The 19,010-nt window shown below is 49.0% G+C and overlaps 1 protein-coding gene across 1 annotated transcript in view; it reads right to left on the bottom strand.

Moving 5' to 3' along the window:
- LOC135273592 (obscurin-like) overlaps nt 1-11,456 on the bottom strand; it is a 64,712-nt gene extending 53,256 nt beyond the window's left edge. Inside the window, 7 exon segments of the mRNA XM_064372781.1 lie at nt 315-328; nt 950-1,171; nt 1,632-1,904; nt 4,513-4,779; nt 4,996-5,262; nt 6,048-6,320; nt 11,363-11,456. Of these exon segments, the coding sequence (XP_064228851.1) occupies nt 315-328; nt 950-1,171; nt 1,632-1,904; nt 4,513-4,779; nt 4,996-5,262; nt 6,048-6,320; nt 11,363-11,456 (1,410 nt within the window).
- Between the last annotated feature and the right edge of the window lie 7,554 nt (nt 11,457-19,010).

Here is a 19,010-nt window from a genome sequence, read left to right as displayed (position 1 = left end):
TCACCCTCCCTGCCCTGAAGTCCACGAGGGGTCCCCAGTAGGGGGTGGAGAGCTGGGGACATCGGCTGCAGGGTGCTGGCAGGCCTGCCTCCCCCTTCTCCTGTGGGGCCTGTGGCAGGGACCTCAGGACTTCTGGAAAGGGTCAGCTCTGAAGGTGAGGGGTAGGAAGGGTGAATCAAGCGGGAAAACAGACAGTCAGGTGTCAGGGACCTGTGCCCCCCAAATTCACAGGTGGGAGCCCTAGCCCAAACCTCCGACCATGGCTGTGACAAGGGAAGTAAGGTCAAATGAGGTCACGGCGGGCCCTAAGCCACTGTGGCTGCACCTCCTAAAAAGGGAGATTAGGGCTGGGTGCGATGGCTCATGCTTGTAATCCCAGCACTTTGGAAGGCTGAAGTGGGTGGATCACCTGAGGATAGGAGTTCAAGACTAGCCTGCCCAACATGGAGAAACCCTGTCTCTACTTAAAATACAAAAAAAAAAATAGCTGGGCGTGGTGGCACATGCCTGTAATCACAGCTACTCAGGAGGCTGAGGCAGGAGAATCGCTTAAACCTGGGAGGCAGAGGTAGCAGTGAACCAAGATCATGCCATTGCACTCCAGCCTGGGCAACAAGAGTGAAACTCTGACTCAAAAATAAAAAGGGAGGTGGGCACACAGGCGTGCAGAGGGATGGCCCTTCAGGAATGCAGAGGTTCTGCAGGGCGGCTCCTGCGGGTGGCAGAGGCTAGGGCAGGAGCCAAGCAGGGTGGACCAGGTGCCAGGAAATGCCAGAAAGCACATGGGGACCGGGGGCACCCCACATGGGATGCACGGGAGTCTGGGTCCTCCTGCCTTGGGCTCCTTGTGGGTGCACACACCCTGCCCTGAAGCTGGTGCTGCCTGACAAGAGAGCTGCAGGTGCCTGGCCCGTGGCTGGGCTTCGGGCAGCTGGGGCTCACCATGCACCCTGCATGCATCCACTGTCCTGCAGGGTTGCCCCAGTGATGAGCAGCTGGGCCCGGTGGCCCTCGTGGCTCAGCTGGCACTGGGTGGACGGCCGCAGGGTCTTCCCATCCTTCGTCCAGTGCACAGGGATGTTGCAGGTGCTGGTCTTGCATGGCAGGGTCAAGTCCTCACCCTCTGTGACCGTGGCATCTGTGAGCTCCTGGGAGAAGATGCTTGGCTTCTCTGGGGGACAGAGAGAGAAGCAGGAGCATGTGGGATGCTGTCACACTGCTGCTGGAGGGGCTGATGGGGAAACCCTGGCTCTCACTGCAGACCAGACACCCTGGCTTGGCACCCGCAGTCACCCCCAGTCACCCTCACACTGGGGCCATGCAACAGGCTGTGCAGAGAGCACGGCAGGCTCTGTGCAATCACCCCATCACCTCCTCACCACAGTGAGGGGGCTCCTGCCCTGCGGGGGGATGCAGCCTGGCCTGAGCCACACTGAGCACAGTTCTGCAAACCACGCAGATGAATTCATTCCGAAGGAGACCAATTCAGCCTTCCAAACTCCCCTGCCCCACAGAAAGCCAATGGGGCCTTCTCTGTGAGCCCAGGGACACCGGGCACTGACTGAGCTATGTCCGCCTCTCCACCTGGCTGCAGCCCTGAGCGACGTGGGCAATGCGGGCATGCGACCCACCAGTGACCCTGAGGGCAGCTGAGGCCCGCTGGTCACCCACCTCAAAGTAGATGGTGCTGGAGTCCTTAAGCAACAGCTGCCACAGCATCAGCACATGGTAGCCCCAGGGCTGGGCCTTGATCTCATTGAGTTCATTTGTATGCAGGGGTGTCTTGTCCAGGAACCAGTGCACAGGCTCGTAGTTGGCAGGGGAGATCTGGCAACGGAAGGTGGCCAAGGAGCCCTCCTGCACATCCACGTCCTCCAGGTCCTCGATGATGAGCACCCACCGGCCTGCAAAGGCACAGACTGCTCAGGGGCCCCACACCATCCAGGGCAGGCTCAGCCAGTGGGGCTCCCCAGGACAGTGCTCCCCATGACAGAGCAAGGTGGCTGTGTTTTAACAAGTTTGCAGGGATGGAACTCCAAAAACAGTAAGTGGGTCAGAGCTGAATGGTCCAAAGATAGTTGTTTGAGGGCCACTCAGAGCCCCAAGCCTACCTCTCTGCACCTCAGGAGTCCTTCTGCAAGGCTTGCTGGGTGAGTCCACAGCCTGCTGAGAACCACACCAGTGCAGTCCTGCCATCTTTCCAAGCTGTGCTCCCAGAAGCAGCTGGCTCCCAAACCTGCTAATGCCGGCTGTGTGTGTCATTACAATTGTGCCATGAAATTAACTCTTCTAGTAACAGATGAAACAGGAGTGTGAAAAAAAATATGCCAGGTGCGGTGGCTCACACCTATAATCCCAGCACTTTGGAGGCTGAGGCAGGCGGATCATGAGGTCAGGAGTTTGAGACCATCCTGGCCAACATGGTGAAACCCCGTCTCTACTAAAAATACAAAAAACTTAGCCAGGCATGGTGCCTATAATCCTAGCTACTCAGGAGGCTGAGACAGGAGAATCACTTGAACCCAGGAGGCTGAGGTTGCAGTGAGCAGAAGGCTTGCCATTGCACTCCAGCCTGGGTGACAGAGGAAGACTGTCACACAAAAAAATAAAGCTACAGTTGTGTTGAAATTTAAATCAAATGATTGGAAGATGGAAAATGTGAATTCCTAGAAATGAGGCTTTTTGGCTGTTGAATTAGGAATGGTAAGAGACAACCATTTATGAATATTGAGACGGGCCCTGCATTCAGATTCCTTCTGTGTACACAGTGCCCCCCAGGCATGACTCCACAGAAGCCAACCCTGCCTGGGTGACGCGCATGGACAAAAGCTCTCATCAGTGGATGGCACACATGGAAGCGACTTGGCCTCCCTGACCAGGCCAGCCCGCATCCTCATATGTTAAACCCTTTTTTTGTTGTTGTTAAGATGGAGTCTCACTCTGTTGCTCAGGCTGGAGTGCAGTGGTGCAATCCCGGCTCACTGCAACCGCCGCCTCCTGGGTTCACACAATTCTCCTGCCTCAGCCTCCCGAGTAGCTGGGATTAGAGGGGCATACAACACACTCAGCTAATTTTTTGTATTTTTAGTAGAGACGGGGTTCACTATGTTGGCCAGATGGTCTCAAACTCCTAACCTCATGATCTCCCCACCTCGGCCTCCCAAAGTGCTGGGATTACAGACATGAGCCACTGCACCCAGCCACTTTTGATAACTTTTTAAAACATTAACTATGGGTACCAAGTTGAGATCATGGTGCTTTACTGTGGTAACAGAATGCTTTCACCAGGGTCACCAAATCCACTGCACAGGAAAAATCAGTGACGATTCCTGGTTTGTGTTACTTCTGATGATCAAGGCTGGGGCCTTTCACATACAGGACCCTGTGAATGCTCTGTGCTCAGACCTCAGTAGGGACCTCCTGCAAACTCAGGTCTGGACACCAGCCCAGGACTCCAGAGCCAAGTAGAGGCTGTGGTGCAGGGGCTGGGCCTCGCCTGCCCTGATGCCAATGTGCCCCATGACCTTGCCCTGGCCATGGACCCACTAAAACTTCAGTTTTCTTATCTACAGCATGGAGAGAAGGACAGTTCTCACTCTGCCTGCCACTCAACCACAGAGGCAAACAGTAAGATCAAAAAGCCACCTGCTAGGATCTCAGTGTCCCCCTGGACACTCATGTTGAAACTTAATCCCAATGTGGCAACATAAAGAGTGGGGCTTTTAAGAAGAGATTGGGTGAGTGGGCTCTGCCCTCAGGAATGGATTAATCCATCCATGGATCAATGGCTTAACAGGTTAAAGCACTGTCATGGGAGTGGTGGCTTTACAAGAAGATAGAGAGAGGCCCGAGCTGGCACCCTCAGCCCCCTCCCCATGGGATGCCCTGTACCACCTCCTGAGGACTCTGCAGAGAGTCCCTGAAGCAAGAGGACCCTCACCAGATGTGGCCCTTGACCTTGGACTTCCCAGTCTCCAGAGATGTAAGAAGTAAATTACTTTCCTTTATAAATGACCCAGTTCAGGTATTCTGTTATAAGCAACAAGAGAAAGACTAAGATGCCAGTGTAACTCTCAATGACAACACTAATGACCGTCAGTTCTTCCCTGCGGGCACCTGAGGCTGCCTGGCACAGCCGAGTCAGGCTGTCCCTCTGGGACAAGGGTGACAGGCTGTATGTGCAGATACATGCAGAGCTCACACATGGGCCAGGCACCTGCGCGCATGAGAGAAACACACGGTGACTGAATAAACACACGTGGAAGTGAGGGCTGGCAGCTCATTCACAGCCATGCTGGAACCTCAGCGGCCACCCAGGGAGAAACACACAGTGACTGAATAAACACACGTGGAAGTGAGAGCTGGCAGCTCATTCACAGCCATGCTGGAGCCTCGGTGGCCAGCCAGGGAGCACCCCACTACCCTCGTGATAGGAAACTGAAGCTGGGCCTGTCCACTGCCAAGTCTCCAGTGCCATTCAAAGCCTGGGCCATGCACACTCGGCCGCCTCACCTTTCACTAGGAGCTGGACCTGGGTCTGGGCATGGCTGATGTCGCAGGTGTAGGTGTCGCTGTCTGCCTTCTCCAGGGTGTGGATGGTGAGCCACAGGGTCAGGCCCTCCTGGCTGAGCTGGTGCTTCCCTGAGGCCCGAAGCTCCGCGGGGCCATTGTGCCAGGTCACGGTGGCCGTGGGGTGCTCCATCTTCCACGTGAACACAGCTGTGCCTTTCTCCTCCACCTGCAGGTCGGCCAGCTCCTCTGTGAAGCTGTTTGCTTTTTCTGGACAGGGAGATGGAAGCAGAATATGTGGGGTGTGAGGCCCGCGCAGACCCCATACTGGCCCCATTATCATCCAGGCCTGGCTGCCGAAGCTCTGGGACCTGGGTGAACCCTTCCAGCTGGGACAGAGTAGCCTGGGCTCCAGGGGTGGCCCCCTGCCCTGCCAGGGGAGCGAGGCTGCTCCAGGGCCGTGCATGGGGCTCCTGTGGCATTTACCTTCCACTCGGAGTCTGGCTGTGCTCTTGGAAGCCTCCACCTCACATGCATACTCGCCCACCTCCTTGAGCAAGGCTCCACGGACAACCAGTGTGGCCATCATGCCCTCACAGACCACATCATACTTCTGGCTCTTTTGGATGGCCTTCCCATCCTTCAGCCAGTGCATGCGGGTGCCCACCCGTGACAGCTCACAGCGCAGCTACATGTCCTCCCCTGGCGCTGCCCGCTGGTCTTCCAGGGGCTTCGTGATGGCCACTGGCCTCTCTGAAGGGAGCAGGGATAGCTGCCCTTGAGGCCCAGCCAGGGCCATGGTGCCAGCCACAACCCCAGGCACAGACCCAGCCAAAACCTCCCACCTCTGCCAAGACCAGGACTGGGGCAAGGATGAGCGTTTGGGAACACTCGCTCTCTGGTGAATAAGACAACAGAACCTGCAACCCTCAAACTCTGGCACCTCTACCTTCAGGAGCCTCAGAGTCCTGGAATGCCAGTGTCCCCACTGTCACCAGCATGGGACCGGGAGGCAGGAAGATCAACCACCACAGAATTTTATCCATTGGCATCTTTCAGGCCGACGACTCAGTGTGGCCATGGTCGGCGTCCCAGGAGTGAGCCCCGCCCGCTGAGCTGCACCAACCGCGTGCATCAGGGGCGCGAACTCAGGTGCTGGCGGTGACATCAGCGGAGCCCATGGCTGGGGCCTCGGGCCGGGCCGGTGCTGCCAGACTGGCCCTGTGAGCCCCAGCTCTGGGGAGCTACTGAGCGCTCAGGGCACTTGGACCACAGATTGGACCAGAATCCAGGCCTTCATCAGAGCTCAGAGTGTGGCCCCGCTGCCACCTCAGAGCTTCCCCCAGCACCCGGCAGGTGCCTCAGGCCCTGAGGCTTCCAGAAGGGGAGCTGGGCCACAATGGGGGGAGGCAGGCCCCAAAAGCGCCCCCAGCAGCTTCTGCAGCCGGGGAGCCCAGCTCCTGGACCCCTGGGGACAGGCCCAGGCTCCCCACCCACCAGCCGGGGTGACAAGCCCCCATCCAGCAGGCCCCACCCACCTTTGATGATGAGTGAGGCCTTGGAGGTGAGGCCCCACACATAGAAGACCACCTCCCCAGCATCACTCGGCGTGGTCTTCCGGACCACCAGCATGTATTTTCGGCCCTGCCGTGTGGCCTCGAAGCAGCTGGAGCTGCCCACCTTCTTCCCACTGACTGTCCACGTGGCCAGGTCGCTGGCGCTCTCATGAGACAGGATGCACTTGAAGCTGCAGCTCTTCCCCTCCAGCACCTCCATTGTCTTCAGCCTCTTGGTGATGCCGACGTGCAGATCTGAGGGCCATCGGAGAGACTGTCAGTCCAGCCAAGAGGATGGTACTGCCCTTGGCCAGACCTAGGGAGGGCCAGACCCTGGGAGAGATCAGAGCTCGCAGAGACCAGACCCCAGGAGGAACCGGATCCCCCCAGTCCTTTAGAGGGACCAGACCCTGGGAGAGGCCAGGCCCTGAGTGGGAGGGTGGGACACTGCCTCAGCCAATGAGCAGATGCCTCTCTGCAGGAGCTGGCCACACCCTGGCATCTGTGTAACCAACAGCTCTGAGCTCCAATCAGGGTGGCAGGGAGAGGGAGGACCAGTGGTGGCCACAGGGAGGAGAGGAGGTGCTGGATCCTGGACAAGGGGCTGCCGGGCAGGCTGGACCCAGCTCCAGGACAAACTCACCAGCCTCCTGCCCCTTCCCTATTTTGTTACAAGACTGTCAGGGACCAGTCAGCAGGCCTGTTACGCTGCCTGTCACCCACACCAGGATGCCACTGGGACTGGGATGGGAACTCCCAGTAATGGAGCCAGGACAGTGGGCACACATGGGGGCCAGGTACTGCCCTGCAGTTGAGGGACCTGCCCCTGAGAAGTAGGCAGGCTCCAGGGCATGTGTGCCTCCAAGGCTGCAAGACTGGGTTTGGGGATGGCTCCACCCTGCCAGCCCCATGGCCTTGGGGCCTTGCTGGGGCCCTGTGAAGGACAGAGATGTGGCCTACTCACAGCCCCTGCCTGGCATCTCAGCTTCTGACTGGTCATCCCCATTGGTGCCCCCACACTGGCCTGGTGGCTTCTGAGCAGACACAGCACCTGGTTCATGGCAACATCCCTGGCTGTGCCCCTTGGAGCACACTGGGCAGGGAGAGCATAGCCTCCAACCTTGGCTCCAGGACCCATCACCCCCGGATCCACCTGCCTGCACCCAGACCTCACAGGACCATGCCAAGCGATGGTTCCCCTAGGAGGTGCCCCTGGCCTCTCCAGCTCAGCAGAGCAGACCCTCAATCTCGGAGAATGACGTGAGCCACCCAGGTAGTGGCTGGCCCCACACCCATGCCCAGCATGCCCCCTTCCAGGAGCTCCACCGTGCCCACAGCACACACCATGCCCGGTTAAAAGGAAAGCTGCCTGTGGTCACCTGGAAATTAGAGAGGACTAAAAGGGCAAAACTTTTCTTCTTTCAAAAACAAGGATCAAATGAACTGGCTTGATAAACACCTATTAAAGTAGATATTCCATTGGACCCTGACCCTTTATTTGTGGAAGTCATTTTTCTTATACAGTTGGGAAGCTCAAAGATGAAACACAGGTGTACTCAGCCTCATGTGATAGAGCCGTGGTCTGTGCTCCTCAGGTGTGGTCCACTGACCAGAGTCCCAGCATGCCCTGCAAACTGGTTAAACAGTGTAGAATCTCACGCCCCACTCCAGAGAGGCTGGGGCTGAATCTGCATTTTTGACCAGATTCCCTGGTGATTTGTATGCACATCAAAACTTGAGAATCCTTGTTTAGTGAATATCTGGCTAATTTTGAACCACCCTACCTGATAGTATTGGCTAGGAATGCCAGCTTTTCTGGAGGCACTGCTGAAATGAGGAGGTAGTTCGTTGATGAGCACCTTCAAGAAGCTCAGTTTCCTGTCGCTGACTCATCTAGAACACCAACAAAACAATGGGTGTTTCTCCCCTGCTGGCTGGCAAAAAAAAAAAAAAAACCTGAAAACTGGGACATTTAAAAACTGTCCAGGCACAGTGGCTCACACCTGTAATCCCAGCACTCTGGGAGACTGAGGTGGGCAGATCACGAGGTCAAGAAATCGAGACCATCCTGGCCAGTATGGTGAAACCCTGTCTCTACTAAAAATATAAAAATTAGCTAGGCATTGTGGCAGCTTCTGTAATCCCAGCTACTTGGGAGGTCGAGGCAGGAGAACCACTTGAACCCAGGAGGTGGAGGTTGCAGTAAACCAAGATCGTGCCACTGCCCTCCAGCTTGGCAATAGAGCTAGACTCCATCTCAAAAACAAAAAACAAAAAACAAAACCTTCCTACGGCTGGGTGTGGTGGCTCATGCCTGTAATCCCAGCCCTTTGGGAGGCTGAGGCAGGTGCATCACAAGGTCAGGAGATTGAGACCATCCTCGCCAACATGGTGAAATCCTGTCTCTACTAAAAATACAAAAATTAGCTGGTGTGGTGGTGGGTGCCTGTAATTCCAACTACTTAAGAGGCTGAGGCACGAGAATTGCTTGAACTCAAGAGACGGAGGTTGCAGTGAGCTGAGATCGCGCCATTGCACTCCAGAGCAACAGAATGAAACTAAAAAAAAAAAAAAAAAAAAAAGAAACCTTATGTCTAAAAAAAAAAACAAAACCTTCCCAGAGTTGAGAACTGCGTTCCAAAATGGTTGGAAGGATATTCACAGTTCATTCATTTTTGAAAATCTTCCTACAGTATTTGTAATTACTAAAGGAAAAAAATATTTCTGATGAGACTTCTGACACCAAATGCATTTTTTTCCTATGCTAACAAATTTTCCAACTCTCTGACACCAACTTTGTATCTTATGATTTAATTCAGTTCTGACACTAACTGCCAGGAGTTCACACAAACCCCACAGGTTAAGTACCCAGTCCCACAAAACTGCCCACTTACAACTTCAGATGCCAATTGCAAGTCGTGGGTCCCCGGGTGACTCACGCTTCTGTCTGACTTGGCTACAAATCAGGCTTCCGTGTCCCGCTTAGGTTTGATAATTCGCCTAGCAGCTCACAGTGAGGAGAGTGAAACTCAGCTGGTGATCATTGAACAAGCCCGGAAGACAAAAACTCCTTATCTGAGGAACTTAGAAGGGAGCAAAGACCACCTGGTGACCATCAAACAGGCAAAACTCCACATCTGGGGGAATTTCGAAGTAATTAAACTTCCTAGTATCTAACGTCAGCTTCTGATTCCAGTCCTTTTTTCAACTTAAAATTTATAAGTAACTAGAATTTCTATGCATCTCCAGAATGCCATGCCGAAACTCACTGTGCAACACTTGCTGACATGAAGGCACCAAAATGTCTACAAATGTCATCATTTATCATAATCTACAAGGCTAATATGGCCCAAATTACCCTTCAGCTCCCGTCTTAAAGTCCATAAATACTTCTAAGAAAAAAAATCCACTGTGGGGTGTGCTCAGTCCTCTTGCTGAGATGCCCCGCTGCACTCTTCTGCAGTGTTCATTCTTTTTAACTTTCTTTTTTCAAACCTATACAGTTGTCGGTAAAGTCTTCTTACCAACCCAGGAGTCAACCACTTCCCAATACCTCGCCAGCACACAAAATTTAGGGAAACACTCTACTATTGCCAGTGTATTACAAAGGATATAGTGAAGAACAAATGAACAGCCAGATGAAGAGGTACCTGGGGGAGGTCATGAAGGATCCTGAATGCAGAAACTTCTATTCCTATAGAGTCTGGGGTGCACCACCCTCCTAGCACATGGATATATTCAACCCAGAAGCTCTCTGAACCCCATCATCCAGAATGGTTATGGAGACTTTGCTACATAGTCATGATTGATTAAATCATTGGCCATTTGTGACTGAACTCAATACCATCCCCTCCTCTTCCCTCCCCAGAGGTCTGGGAGTGGGACTGAAAGTTCCAACCCTCTAATCACATGGTGGGTTCCTCTGGCAACCAGCCCCATCCTCTAAGGTGGACTCAGGTGTGGTGGACCTGAGGCCTACCATTAGGGTGGACTCAGGTGTGGCTGAAATGCTTATCATGAAGAACAAAAGACACTCCTCTCACCCCATCACTTGGAAAATTCCAAGGGTTTTAGAAGCTCTGTGCCAGTAACCGGAGATAGAACAAATACATATTTCTCATTATATCACAGTTACAAAATTCTAGGGGGATTATGTGTTTTTGGTAGTCTATAAAACTACAATTTTTAAAGTCTTCTCATCATTTATTGAACAAATATTTATTGAGAATCTAGATTCCATTTGAGTCTCACAGTAACCCATAGGTCAGTAGGAGTGGTATTACTAAGTTCGTTGTACAGAAGAGACACCCTGGATTCCACAAAATGAGACAGAAAATTAGGCAGCATCTGCTGAGAAAATTTCTGAAGGCCACCATATAATTATCCTTTGGAAGTCAGGCTGTCAAGGTTCAGAGCTTCCAGATATGGCGCAGTAAGACACAGCCTTGATGTGCCATTTCTCAGCTGATTCTGAATTTTAGCAATAATGCCCAACAAGAAGAGATGGCGGGATCCAGTTGTGATTTTCCTGCTGTAAATGGTTCTATCATTTATAAAATGCTAATTATTTGGAAGACTGTTTCTCTTTGAATATTGTAGACATAGATTTTCAGTATACTTTTGCTACATAATTGTCATTATTTTAGAAATGTTGACATACCTAGCACAGTTTTGGGAAAGGCATTTTTAAAAGATTTTATTTTTTTAAGGCAGTTTTATGTTTACAGCAAAATTGAGTAGAAGGTACAGAGTTTCCCCATATCCCCACCCCTGCCCTGCGTGTGCACTGCCTCCCTCATTATCAACATCCCCCAGAGGGTACATTTGTTACCTCATTACCCAAAGTCGACAGTTTACCTTAGTCCCAAGTGCTGGGATTATAGGTGTTCACTCTTTGTGGTGTACATTCTATGTGTCTGGACAAATGTATAACAACATAGAACTCATTATATTATAATACAGAGTATTTTCACTGCCTTAAAAATCCTTCATGCTCCACCAATTCATCTCCCTCCTCCCCAACCCCTGGCAACCGCTGATCTTTTTAGAGTCTCCGTCGTTTGGCCTGGGCATGTTTTTAAAGTAATGCAGGATTTCACCACCTAATATTCAAAAAAATTTTTAAAAAGGAAAGAGAAGGTTGCTTATACCAGAGATCGAATTATGGTTGCATGATTGGCATGAATAATTTTTCATTGAAAATAATCACAGTGTTTGTCTAACTCCTAGCTCTCAAAGAAAACAACCAGATCTGGTTTTGAAACCAGGACCGCCCAGTTGGTGATGAGGACGTCAACTGTGCAGCCTCAGTCGCCCTTGGAGGTCCCGGGCTGGCGGCCGTGGTGTTGCTGCCACCTCGTGGATATTACAGGTAGTGCAGCCAGCAGGCATCCTCAGCCACGCCGAGGTAGCAAGCGCACGACAGCCCACTTTTATGGTCTTCAGCTTAGCTCGTGTATTACCTAGGAGGACTAGGGGCCCGTGCAGTTTATTATGGGTTTGTGATGTTTATTAATCCACAGCAGTATTGTTTTTGATAGACAACCTAAGATTAAGGCCAATAAAAGACTCTGCAAATGTGGACTCGATAATTTTGTTGACTTGAGAATAAAGAAAAAAGTCAGTAAATAGTACCTGGATCCTCCAGTAATGACTCCATCTTATAAATTACTGTTTTCTCTTATTCCAACCCACATTCTGTCATTCTAGAAAGTATGATATATTAATTTTTAGCTAAGCAGTATCCACAGGGAGTAATCAGAGTTGGCACTGTACAGGTGTTTTTCCAATGAAAGGTTACTGTTGGAATTATTTATAAGCAGCAGCAGTACACTAAATATTAACAAAGTGAGTTTCACCTGCTTAGTATCAGGAGCTAGATATGCACCAAATCATCCTGTTCTGACCTTGAAAGGTCATATGTTTATCCAAGAAAGAAGCTCCCCCATCCTCAAGGTGCTGTCAACCTTCCTTTTTGTCCTTTTTCATTTCTTCCCTTTTAAATTGTATTATAATGAAATAGTTAAGACATACACTAAGGTGTAAACCTATGATACCCATCCTCCTTCACTCTACCACCCAGCTTGGGAAATGCATTACTATCCACACAGGTGAAGCCTTTGCTTTGTGACCCCCCACTCCCCACACTGTAGTCCCTTCCTTCCCTTTACAGTTTCCACTTCTCTAAATTTGGTGTTCATCACTTTTGTTTCATTATGCTTTTGTCAGTACTCATGTATTCCTTTTTTTTTTTTTTTGAGACGGAGTTTCGCTCATGTTACCCAGGCTGGAGTGCAATGGCGTGATCTCGGCTCACAGCAACCTCCACCTCCTAGGTTCAGGCAATTCTCCTGCCCCAGCCTCCTGAGTAGCTGGGATTACAGGCACACGCCACCATGCCCAGCTAATTTTTTGTATTTTTAGTAGAGACGGGGTTTCACCATGTTGACCAGGGTGGTCTCGATCTTTTGACCTCGTGATCCACCCACCTCAGCCTCCCAAAGTGCTGGGATTACAGGCGTGAGCCACTGCACCCGGCGATCCATGTATTCCTAAACAGTACAACGTATAGGTAGTACAATGTAGGCAATCTGGGTTCTAGAGTGAACCCTCTGTTGATCCCCAAGCTCCAAGAAATAGGATGCCACTTCATCCCTGCTCCTTTTCCAAGCCACTTTACCTGATTTAACAGGAAGGGAGGTCAGTGAAAAGATGTAACTGGGTTGGGACTCGGAATGCACAATAAAAACTTTAAAATATATGCATTTCTTTGGATTCTTTACAGTTTCCACTTCTCTAAATTTGGTGTTCATCATTCCCATTTGTTTTGTTACGCTTTTGTCAATACACATGTATTCCTAAACAGTACAACCTATGGGTTTCATGTTTCTGAAACGCTGTTGAGATGGTGTCCTTGTTTTCTCTAACTTGGATTTTTTTCATCCAGGGTTAGGCTTGTGAGACCCATCCATCATATTAGTTTCCCAGAATTGTTGCAAACATCCTCAAACTGGGTGACTTGATCCAACAAAATTTATTCTTTCAGAGTTCTAGAGGCCAGAACTCAAATCAAGGGGTAGGTGGGGCTGGGCTCCCTCTGGGGCTCTAAGGGAGAATGTGTTCCTTGCTTCTTCCAGCTTCCGGTGGCCCCGGGCATTCCTTGGCTTGTGAATCTCTGCTTCTGTCCTCACATGACCTCCTGCTCTCTGTCATGTCTTCCTCTCTTAAAAGGACACTTGTTGGATTTAGGGCCCACCTGATCCAGAATGATCTCATCTTGAGGTCCTTAATTACATCTGCCAAGCCCTCAGCCAATACTCGGTGGAGGTAGGTATCCAACCCATGTATTTTGACCAACTCCTCCAACTACTGGATGATATCGCCTCTAAGCTCAGACAGCTGTGACTTCTGCTTACACAAATAATGCACATTTAATGTGGCACTGGATCTAATACTCAGTTTATATAGGTGAGAACTAACTAGTATTGGGGGGTTACAGGGTGAGGAATTGGGCATCAGCTGGGAAGGTAGGCAATCTGGGTTCTAGAGTGAACCCTCTGTTGATCCCCAAGCTCCAAGAAATAGGATGCCGCTTTGTCCCTGCTCCTCTTCCAAGCCACTTTACCTGATTTAACAGGAAGGGAGGTCCGTGAAAAGACACAACTCGATTTAGACTGGGAATGTACGATAAAAATTTTAAAATATATGCGTTTCCTTGGATTACTGAAGTAAAAATATTACAGAAAATTTGGGTAATGGAAGAAAAAATCATTCCTCCCTCCATCTAATCCCTCTGTTTCTCTTCTGCACTTATTTACAGGTGTAACCATTTGATTCTGGCATTATAACTGTGGAGACAAACGTGGCTCCCTCTCGGATGCTAACCTGTCAGCCTGACGTCTGATTAGCCCCAGGCCCGTGAATGTCTCCTGATTCCTACTTTATTTGCTGTCCTTAGCGTAAGAACATGTCAACCTTGATGTTAACACACAAATTATAGGATATGACACACAGCCTTCTTGTCTGTTCTGGAGAGTTGCCTTTCATTGTCTTGCTGGAGCAGGTATACCCCTTCCCCATCAGCCTTGGGTCTGGGGAGTAACAGTGCAGAGATCTACCTGTCTTGCTGCTGCCCAAGACCACCCTTCTGTCTGTAAGTTCCCTGATGAAACATCCTTTCCCGACACTGGATTTGTCGGCCACCTTCTTTTGTTCTTCAGCATTTGGGAGCAACTTTGCATATACAGCCATTTCACAGAATGATAGCCTACAATATATTACCATTTTTCTTCTTGCTACGGGGCTTTCAAAACTGATTTTTCTAAAATAAGACAAGTACTGATATGCAACATGGTGACTCTGAGAAAGCCCAAGGGTGCACACTGGGGTGGAGCCTCCGAAAGTTCACTCCGTTTGCAGCGAGGAGGAGCCTGGCCTCTCCTATTCCAGGGTGGAACCTGGAATTCCATCTGCGACGCTGGAAAACCAGCTAGCAGGACTCTCACTCTGCTGAGAGTTCCTGTCTCCCACCCCTCTACCTTTTTTTCCCTTTTTGCCTAATAAATTCCATTTTTCTCATTCTCCAGATTGTCTGTGAGCCTAATCGCTCATGGCGGTGTGACAAGAACTCGGTTTTCAGCTGATCTAAGGAGAAAGTCCTACAACTCCAGTTAATGATGTGGTATTGTATACTTAAAACTTGCTGAGAGAAGGGGTGACTTGAGGCTGGTGGCTGGCATCATCTGAAATCTCACTTACCTACAGGTCTGCAGGTTGATGCTGGGGGCTCAGCACGGGCTACGACCAGAGCACCTCCACATGACCTTTCCCTGGAGCTCCTTGGCCTCTTCACGCAGTGCTGGCTGGGTTCCAAAGATAAACATCTCCAGAAAGAAGAAGAAGGCAAAAGCTGTGTCCCCGTTGGTGACCTCATTGGAGAAATCACACAGGATCACTTCTGCCATATTCTATTGGTTAAAATTAAGTCAGTGAGGCCAGCCACGATTCAAGGGAAGGGGAATTAGCCCCTACCTTTTGCTGAGAAGAATATCATAGAATTTGTGGACATATTTTAAAACCATCACAATTTACCCACTGGACATACATTACCTGCATTTTCCCCTACAGGCAAAATAGACTCACTCCTCCACCCTAAACCCTTTAAACATTGTATCACTTGTAGCGTCAGGCTTGGGCTCAAGGTTCATGATCTTGACGTGTAAATCAGGTGCAGGAGTGGCTGGGGCTCCTTGGGTGCTGTTCCTGGAGTAGAGCTTCGCAGTACAGTTCCTCTCCACCTGAAGACCCGTGAATCAAGACAAGCTGCCTATCTGCCCGCTGCATCCAACATATTGTACAATAGTGGAACAAGCACAGGATCATCGCTGTAGATGCTTCTGTTCAAAAAGTCGGGAAAGGGAAGCACATACCACTGGCACACAGGGATTCTGATATCCAGCTGTGGATTATGTTGCCAGTTTCTTGATGGGGCTCGGTCCTACACCTGGAAGTTGTCCACCGTGCTTTTGGTTCCAACCACTGGGCTCTCCATCCAACTTTGAGAGCCATTCTTCCTTTTCCATTAAAAGTAGCCCATGTTGCAGATCACCTGAGGTCAGGAGTTCGAGACCAGCCTTATCAACATGGAGAACTCTTGTCTCTACTAAAAATACAAAATTAGCCAACATGGTGGCACATGCCTGTAATCCCAGCTACTTGGGAGGATGAGGCAGAATTGCTTGTACCCAGGACGTGGAGGTTGCAGTGAGCCGAGACGATGCCATTGCACTCCAGCCTGGGCAATAAGAATGAAACTCTGTCTCCAAAAAAAAAAAAAAAAAAAGTAGCCCATGTTTGCAGCTGAGTGACAGTCTTTTTAGACTGCTTCCTGCTGTTAGAAGTCTGGAATCCAAAGGCCTGAATGTCCCTTTCAGTTTAATTCTAATTCTTTTAAATATATATATATATAATCCTCTTGTTAATCAATTTACAACTAACCCTGTTAAGCAAAATCCATACCAATAAATCTCCTCTAGCCCTTCTCTCTCTCCTCCTAAAGCTGTGGTCCAATGACACCCTTGAGATTTGTAGGCCTTTCAAGCCAGCAATGGTGTGTTGAAAAAAAATAAAGAAGGAAAAAGCAAACAAACAAACAAAATGCCAGGCCTTTTGTCTGCTTGAAAGGGCCTATGAAGCAACACCTTGTAGACTTTCTGAGGTCTCAGCAAAGAGTTTCATAGTCACACCCAAAAATAAACTCACTTTATTTTTGGACCATGTTTTTCTTTTTTTGTTTTGTTTGTTTTTTCTGACATGGAGTCTCACTCAGTCACATAGGCTGGAGTGCAGTGGTGTGACCAAGGTCACTGCAACCTTTGCCTCCTGGGTTCAAGTGATTCTCCTGCCTCAGCCTCCTGAGTAGCTGGGATTATAGGTGCCTGCTGCCATACCCGGCTAATTTTTGTTAGTAGAGATGGAGTTTCACCATGTGGCCAGGCTGGTCTCGAACTCCTGACTTCAGGTGATCTGCACTCCTCGGCCTCCCTAAGTGCTGGGATTACAGGCATGAGCCACTGCACCAGTCTTGCCTTCAGTTCCTTACAAGTGAATGACTAAGCCTGGCCCATGTTTAAAGGGAAGAGAATAAGTTTCCATCTTTTGATGGGAAAGAGTGTCAAAGAATTTGAAGACTTCTTTTCTTTTCTTTTAAAATAGAGACAGGGTTTCACCATGTTGGTCGGGCTGGTCTTGAACCCCTGACCTCAGGTGATCCACCTGCCTCGGCCTCCCAAAGTGCTGGGATTACAGGCGTTAGCCACCATGCCTGGCCTTGAGGACTTATTATTATTATTTTTTAAAATTAATATAAAGACGAGGTTTCACCATGTTGGTGAGGCTGGTCTTGAACTCCTGACCTCAGGTGATCTGCCCGCCTTGGCCTCCAAAGTGCTTGGATTAGAGGACTTATTTTAAAACCACCAATACTAAGGTATTCTTAGCTCCATTTTACAGATGCATAAGCTATAATTTAGAGAACTTGCTGAAGTTCTCCCAACTAGTAAGGGATAAGGCTTGGGATCATAAAGTCATTGTATTTTACATATTTAATTACATTATATGCAATGTACAATCTGTAAGGCATTGTAATGCTATGACATGTTATTTACTGTCTCAGTTGAGAATTCCTAGCTTCTTGACACAAGATAGAGAGTCCATCAGGTATATGGGTTCTGAATCAAGAAACGATGATTTTTTGTATAATAAAACATGAGTTTGTTTTGTTCATAAGTGTTCATTGATGAGCTCAAATTGCCATAATGGCTGGAAACACTGTCAGTCCTGATTTCAGAGCATCTAACGATGCTGATTTCAGTGGCAAGTTCAGCTAATTAAAAAAAAAAAAAATTCTTTTATCACTGCACTAGCTAGCCATCTTATTAAATTTTTCCTATTACTTTTTGTTTTTACAAATGGATCTTGATTTCTATTCCTGTCTAATATTTCTGAGAATGGTTTAATAACTTTATTGACCAATGATTTCATGATTCATATTTTACCCACAAGAGGTACCTTACTTGCAATGATTTATCTTTTTTTTTTTAATCACAGGGGCCATTTTATGCATATATGGAATTATATACAGTTATCACTTACTTTCAAATGCTGCTTTATTTAGAGTTTGATCATTTTGCCTGGGAGACACAAACTAAACTAACTTTCCTTGCAGACGGAAAAAGTTTATCTGGTATAAATTATTTTATTTGAGTATCTAAATATGCCTTTAACAGTAAGCTGATCAGTTACATAGTTTCATTTTCAGCTTGGTTTTCATCTCAATTTAATAACTATCCTGGTAACAACATCCTCTAAAATTTAATAGGAGAAATCAATGTGCATTTCCTGGTGGGTATTGTGAGTTGTCTAGTTTACTAATTAGTCAGTTCCTCTCATGGCACACGGGTAATACTAATTATTAATATTTCTTATACCAAAATGCATATCCAAAGCATTTGTTTAACTGTAGGGCCAGAGCCCTACTGGGTCGTGGGGTGTCCCCATCACTGTGCTGAGGCACATGATCTGAGAAATAAAGAGACAGGGCACAAAAGGACAAAGAAAGTGCAGCTGGGCTCAGGGGGGCCACGCCACCTGTAAGTGGAGACAGGCAAGGTCCCAAACGTCCAGAACTATCTGTATTTATTGGGCATAGGTTAGGGGGCAGGGTAGTGAGTGAGGTCATCTTTAAGGGTAGTGATAGGGTCATGAGCAATAAACAAGGGGTCCACTCCCATTGGGTCACCTAGGTAGGCTAGGAGGTAGGCAGTGCACAGCAAGGAGTCCACTCCTATTAGGTCACCGAGGCAAGGAGGTGGGCCGTGCGCAGTGAAGAGGGTGCAGTGTGCAATATCTCTTATTTATGGGCATGCTGCTTCTAAGACTATAGGAGGATGTTTGAGTCACACAGCAGTGACAGAACTGACAGGGTCTACCGCCACCTGCTGGCAGCTTCCAATGATTTCTATAGGACGATGCTTTTGAGCTAGCACAGTGACAAGAGCTGATAAAGTTCACAGTCACCAAGGCATGATTATGCTGGAGGGGTTTTAAGCCCTCGGTCGCTCATGGGATTGCCAGTCTGAGGGCAGCATTCCACAAGAACTAGACACAAGGTACTACAACTCCTTTATCAGGAGGAGTGGCTCTCGCCCCAAGCCTGCCATACAGTGGGTATCTTTACGATACTGAACACTGCCACCTGGGCCATGGATTCTTGTCCTGGTATAACTGTTTTTCCCTTAAATCATGCTCTGCATCATGTCTGCTACAGACATTCCTCCGACTATAAGCTGCTTATTCCTTAATTCATGCCCTGTGCCATGTCTGCTCTAGGCGGTTCTCTATGAACTAAGTGAACTAAGATATAATCATATATATATGTATATACAC

The sequence above is a fragment of the Aotus nancymaae genome, unplaced genomic scaffold (genome assembly GCF_030222135.1).
Source record: "Aotus nancymaae isolate 86718 unplaced genomic scaffold, 86718_ANA_hifiasm-v0.15.2.pri h1tg000008l, whole genome shotgun sequence".
In the NCBI taxonomy this organism is placed as follows: Eukaryota; Metazoa; Chordata; class Mammalia; order Primates; family Aotidae; genus Aotus; species Aotus nancymaae.
Note: the sequence above shows the minus strand (reverse complement) of the source record. Positions and strands in the feature narration are given on the sequence as shown.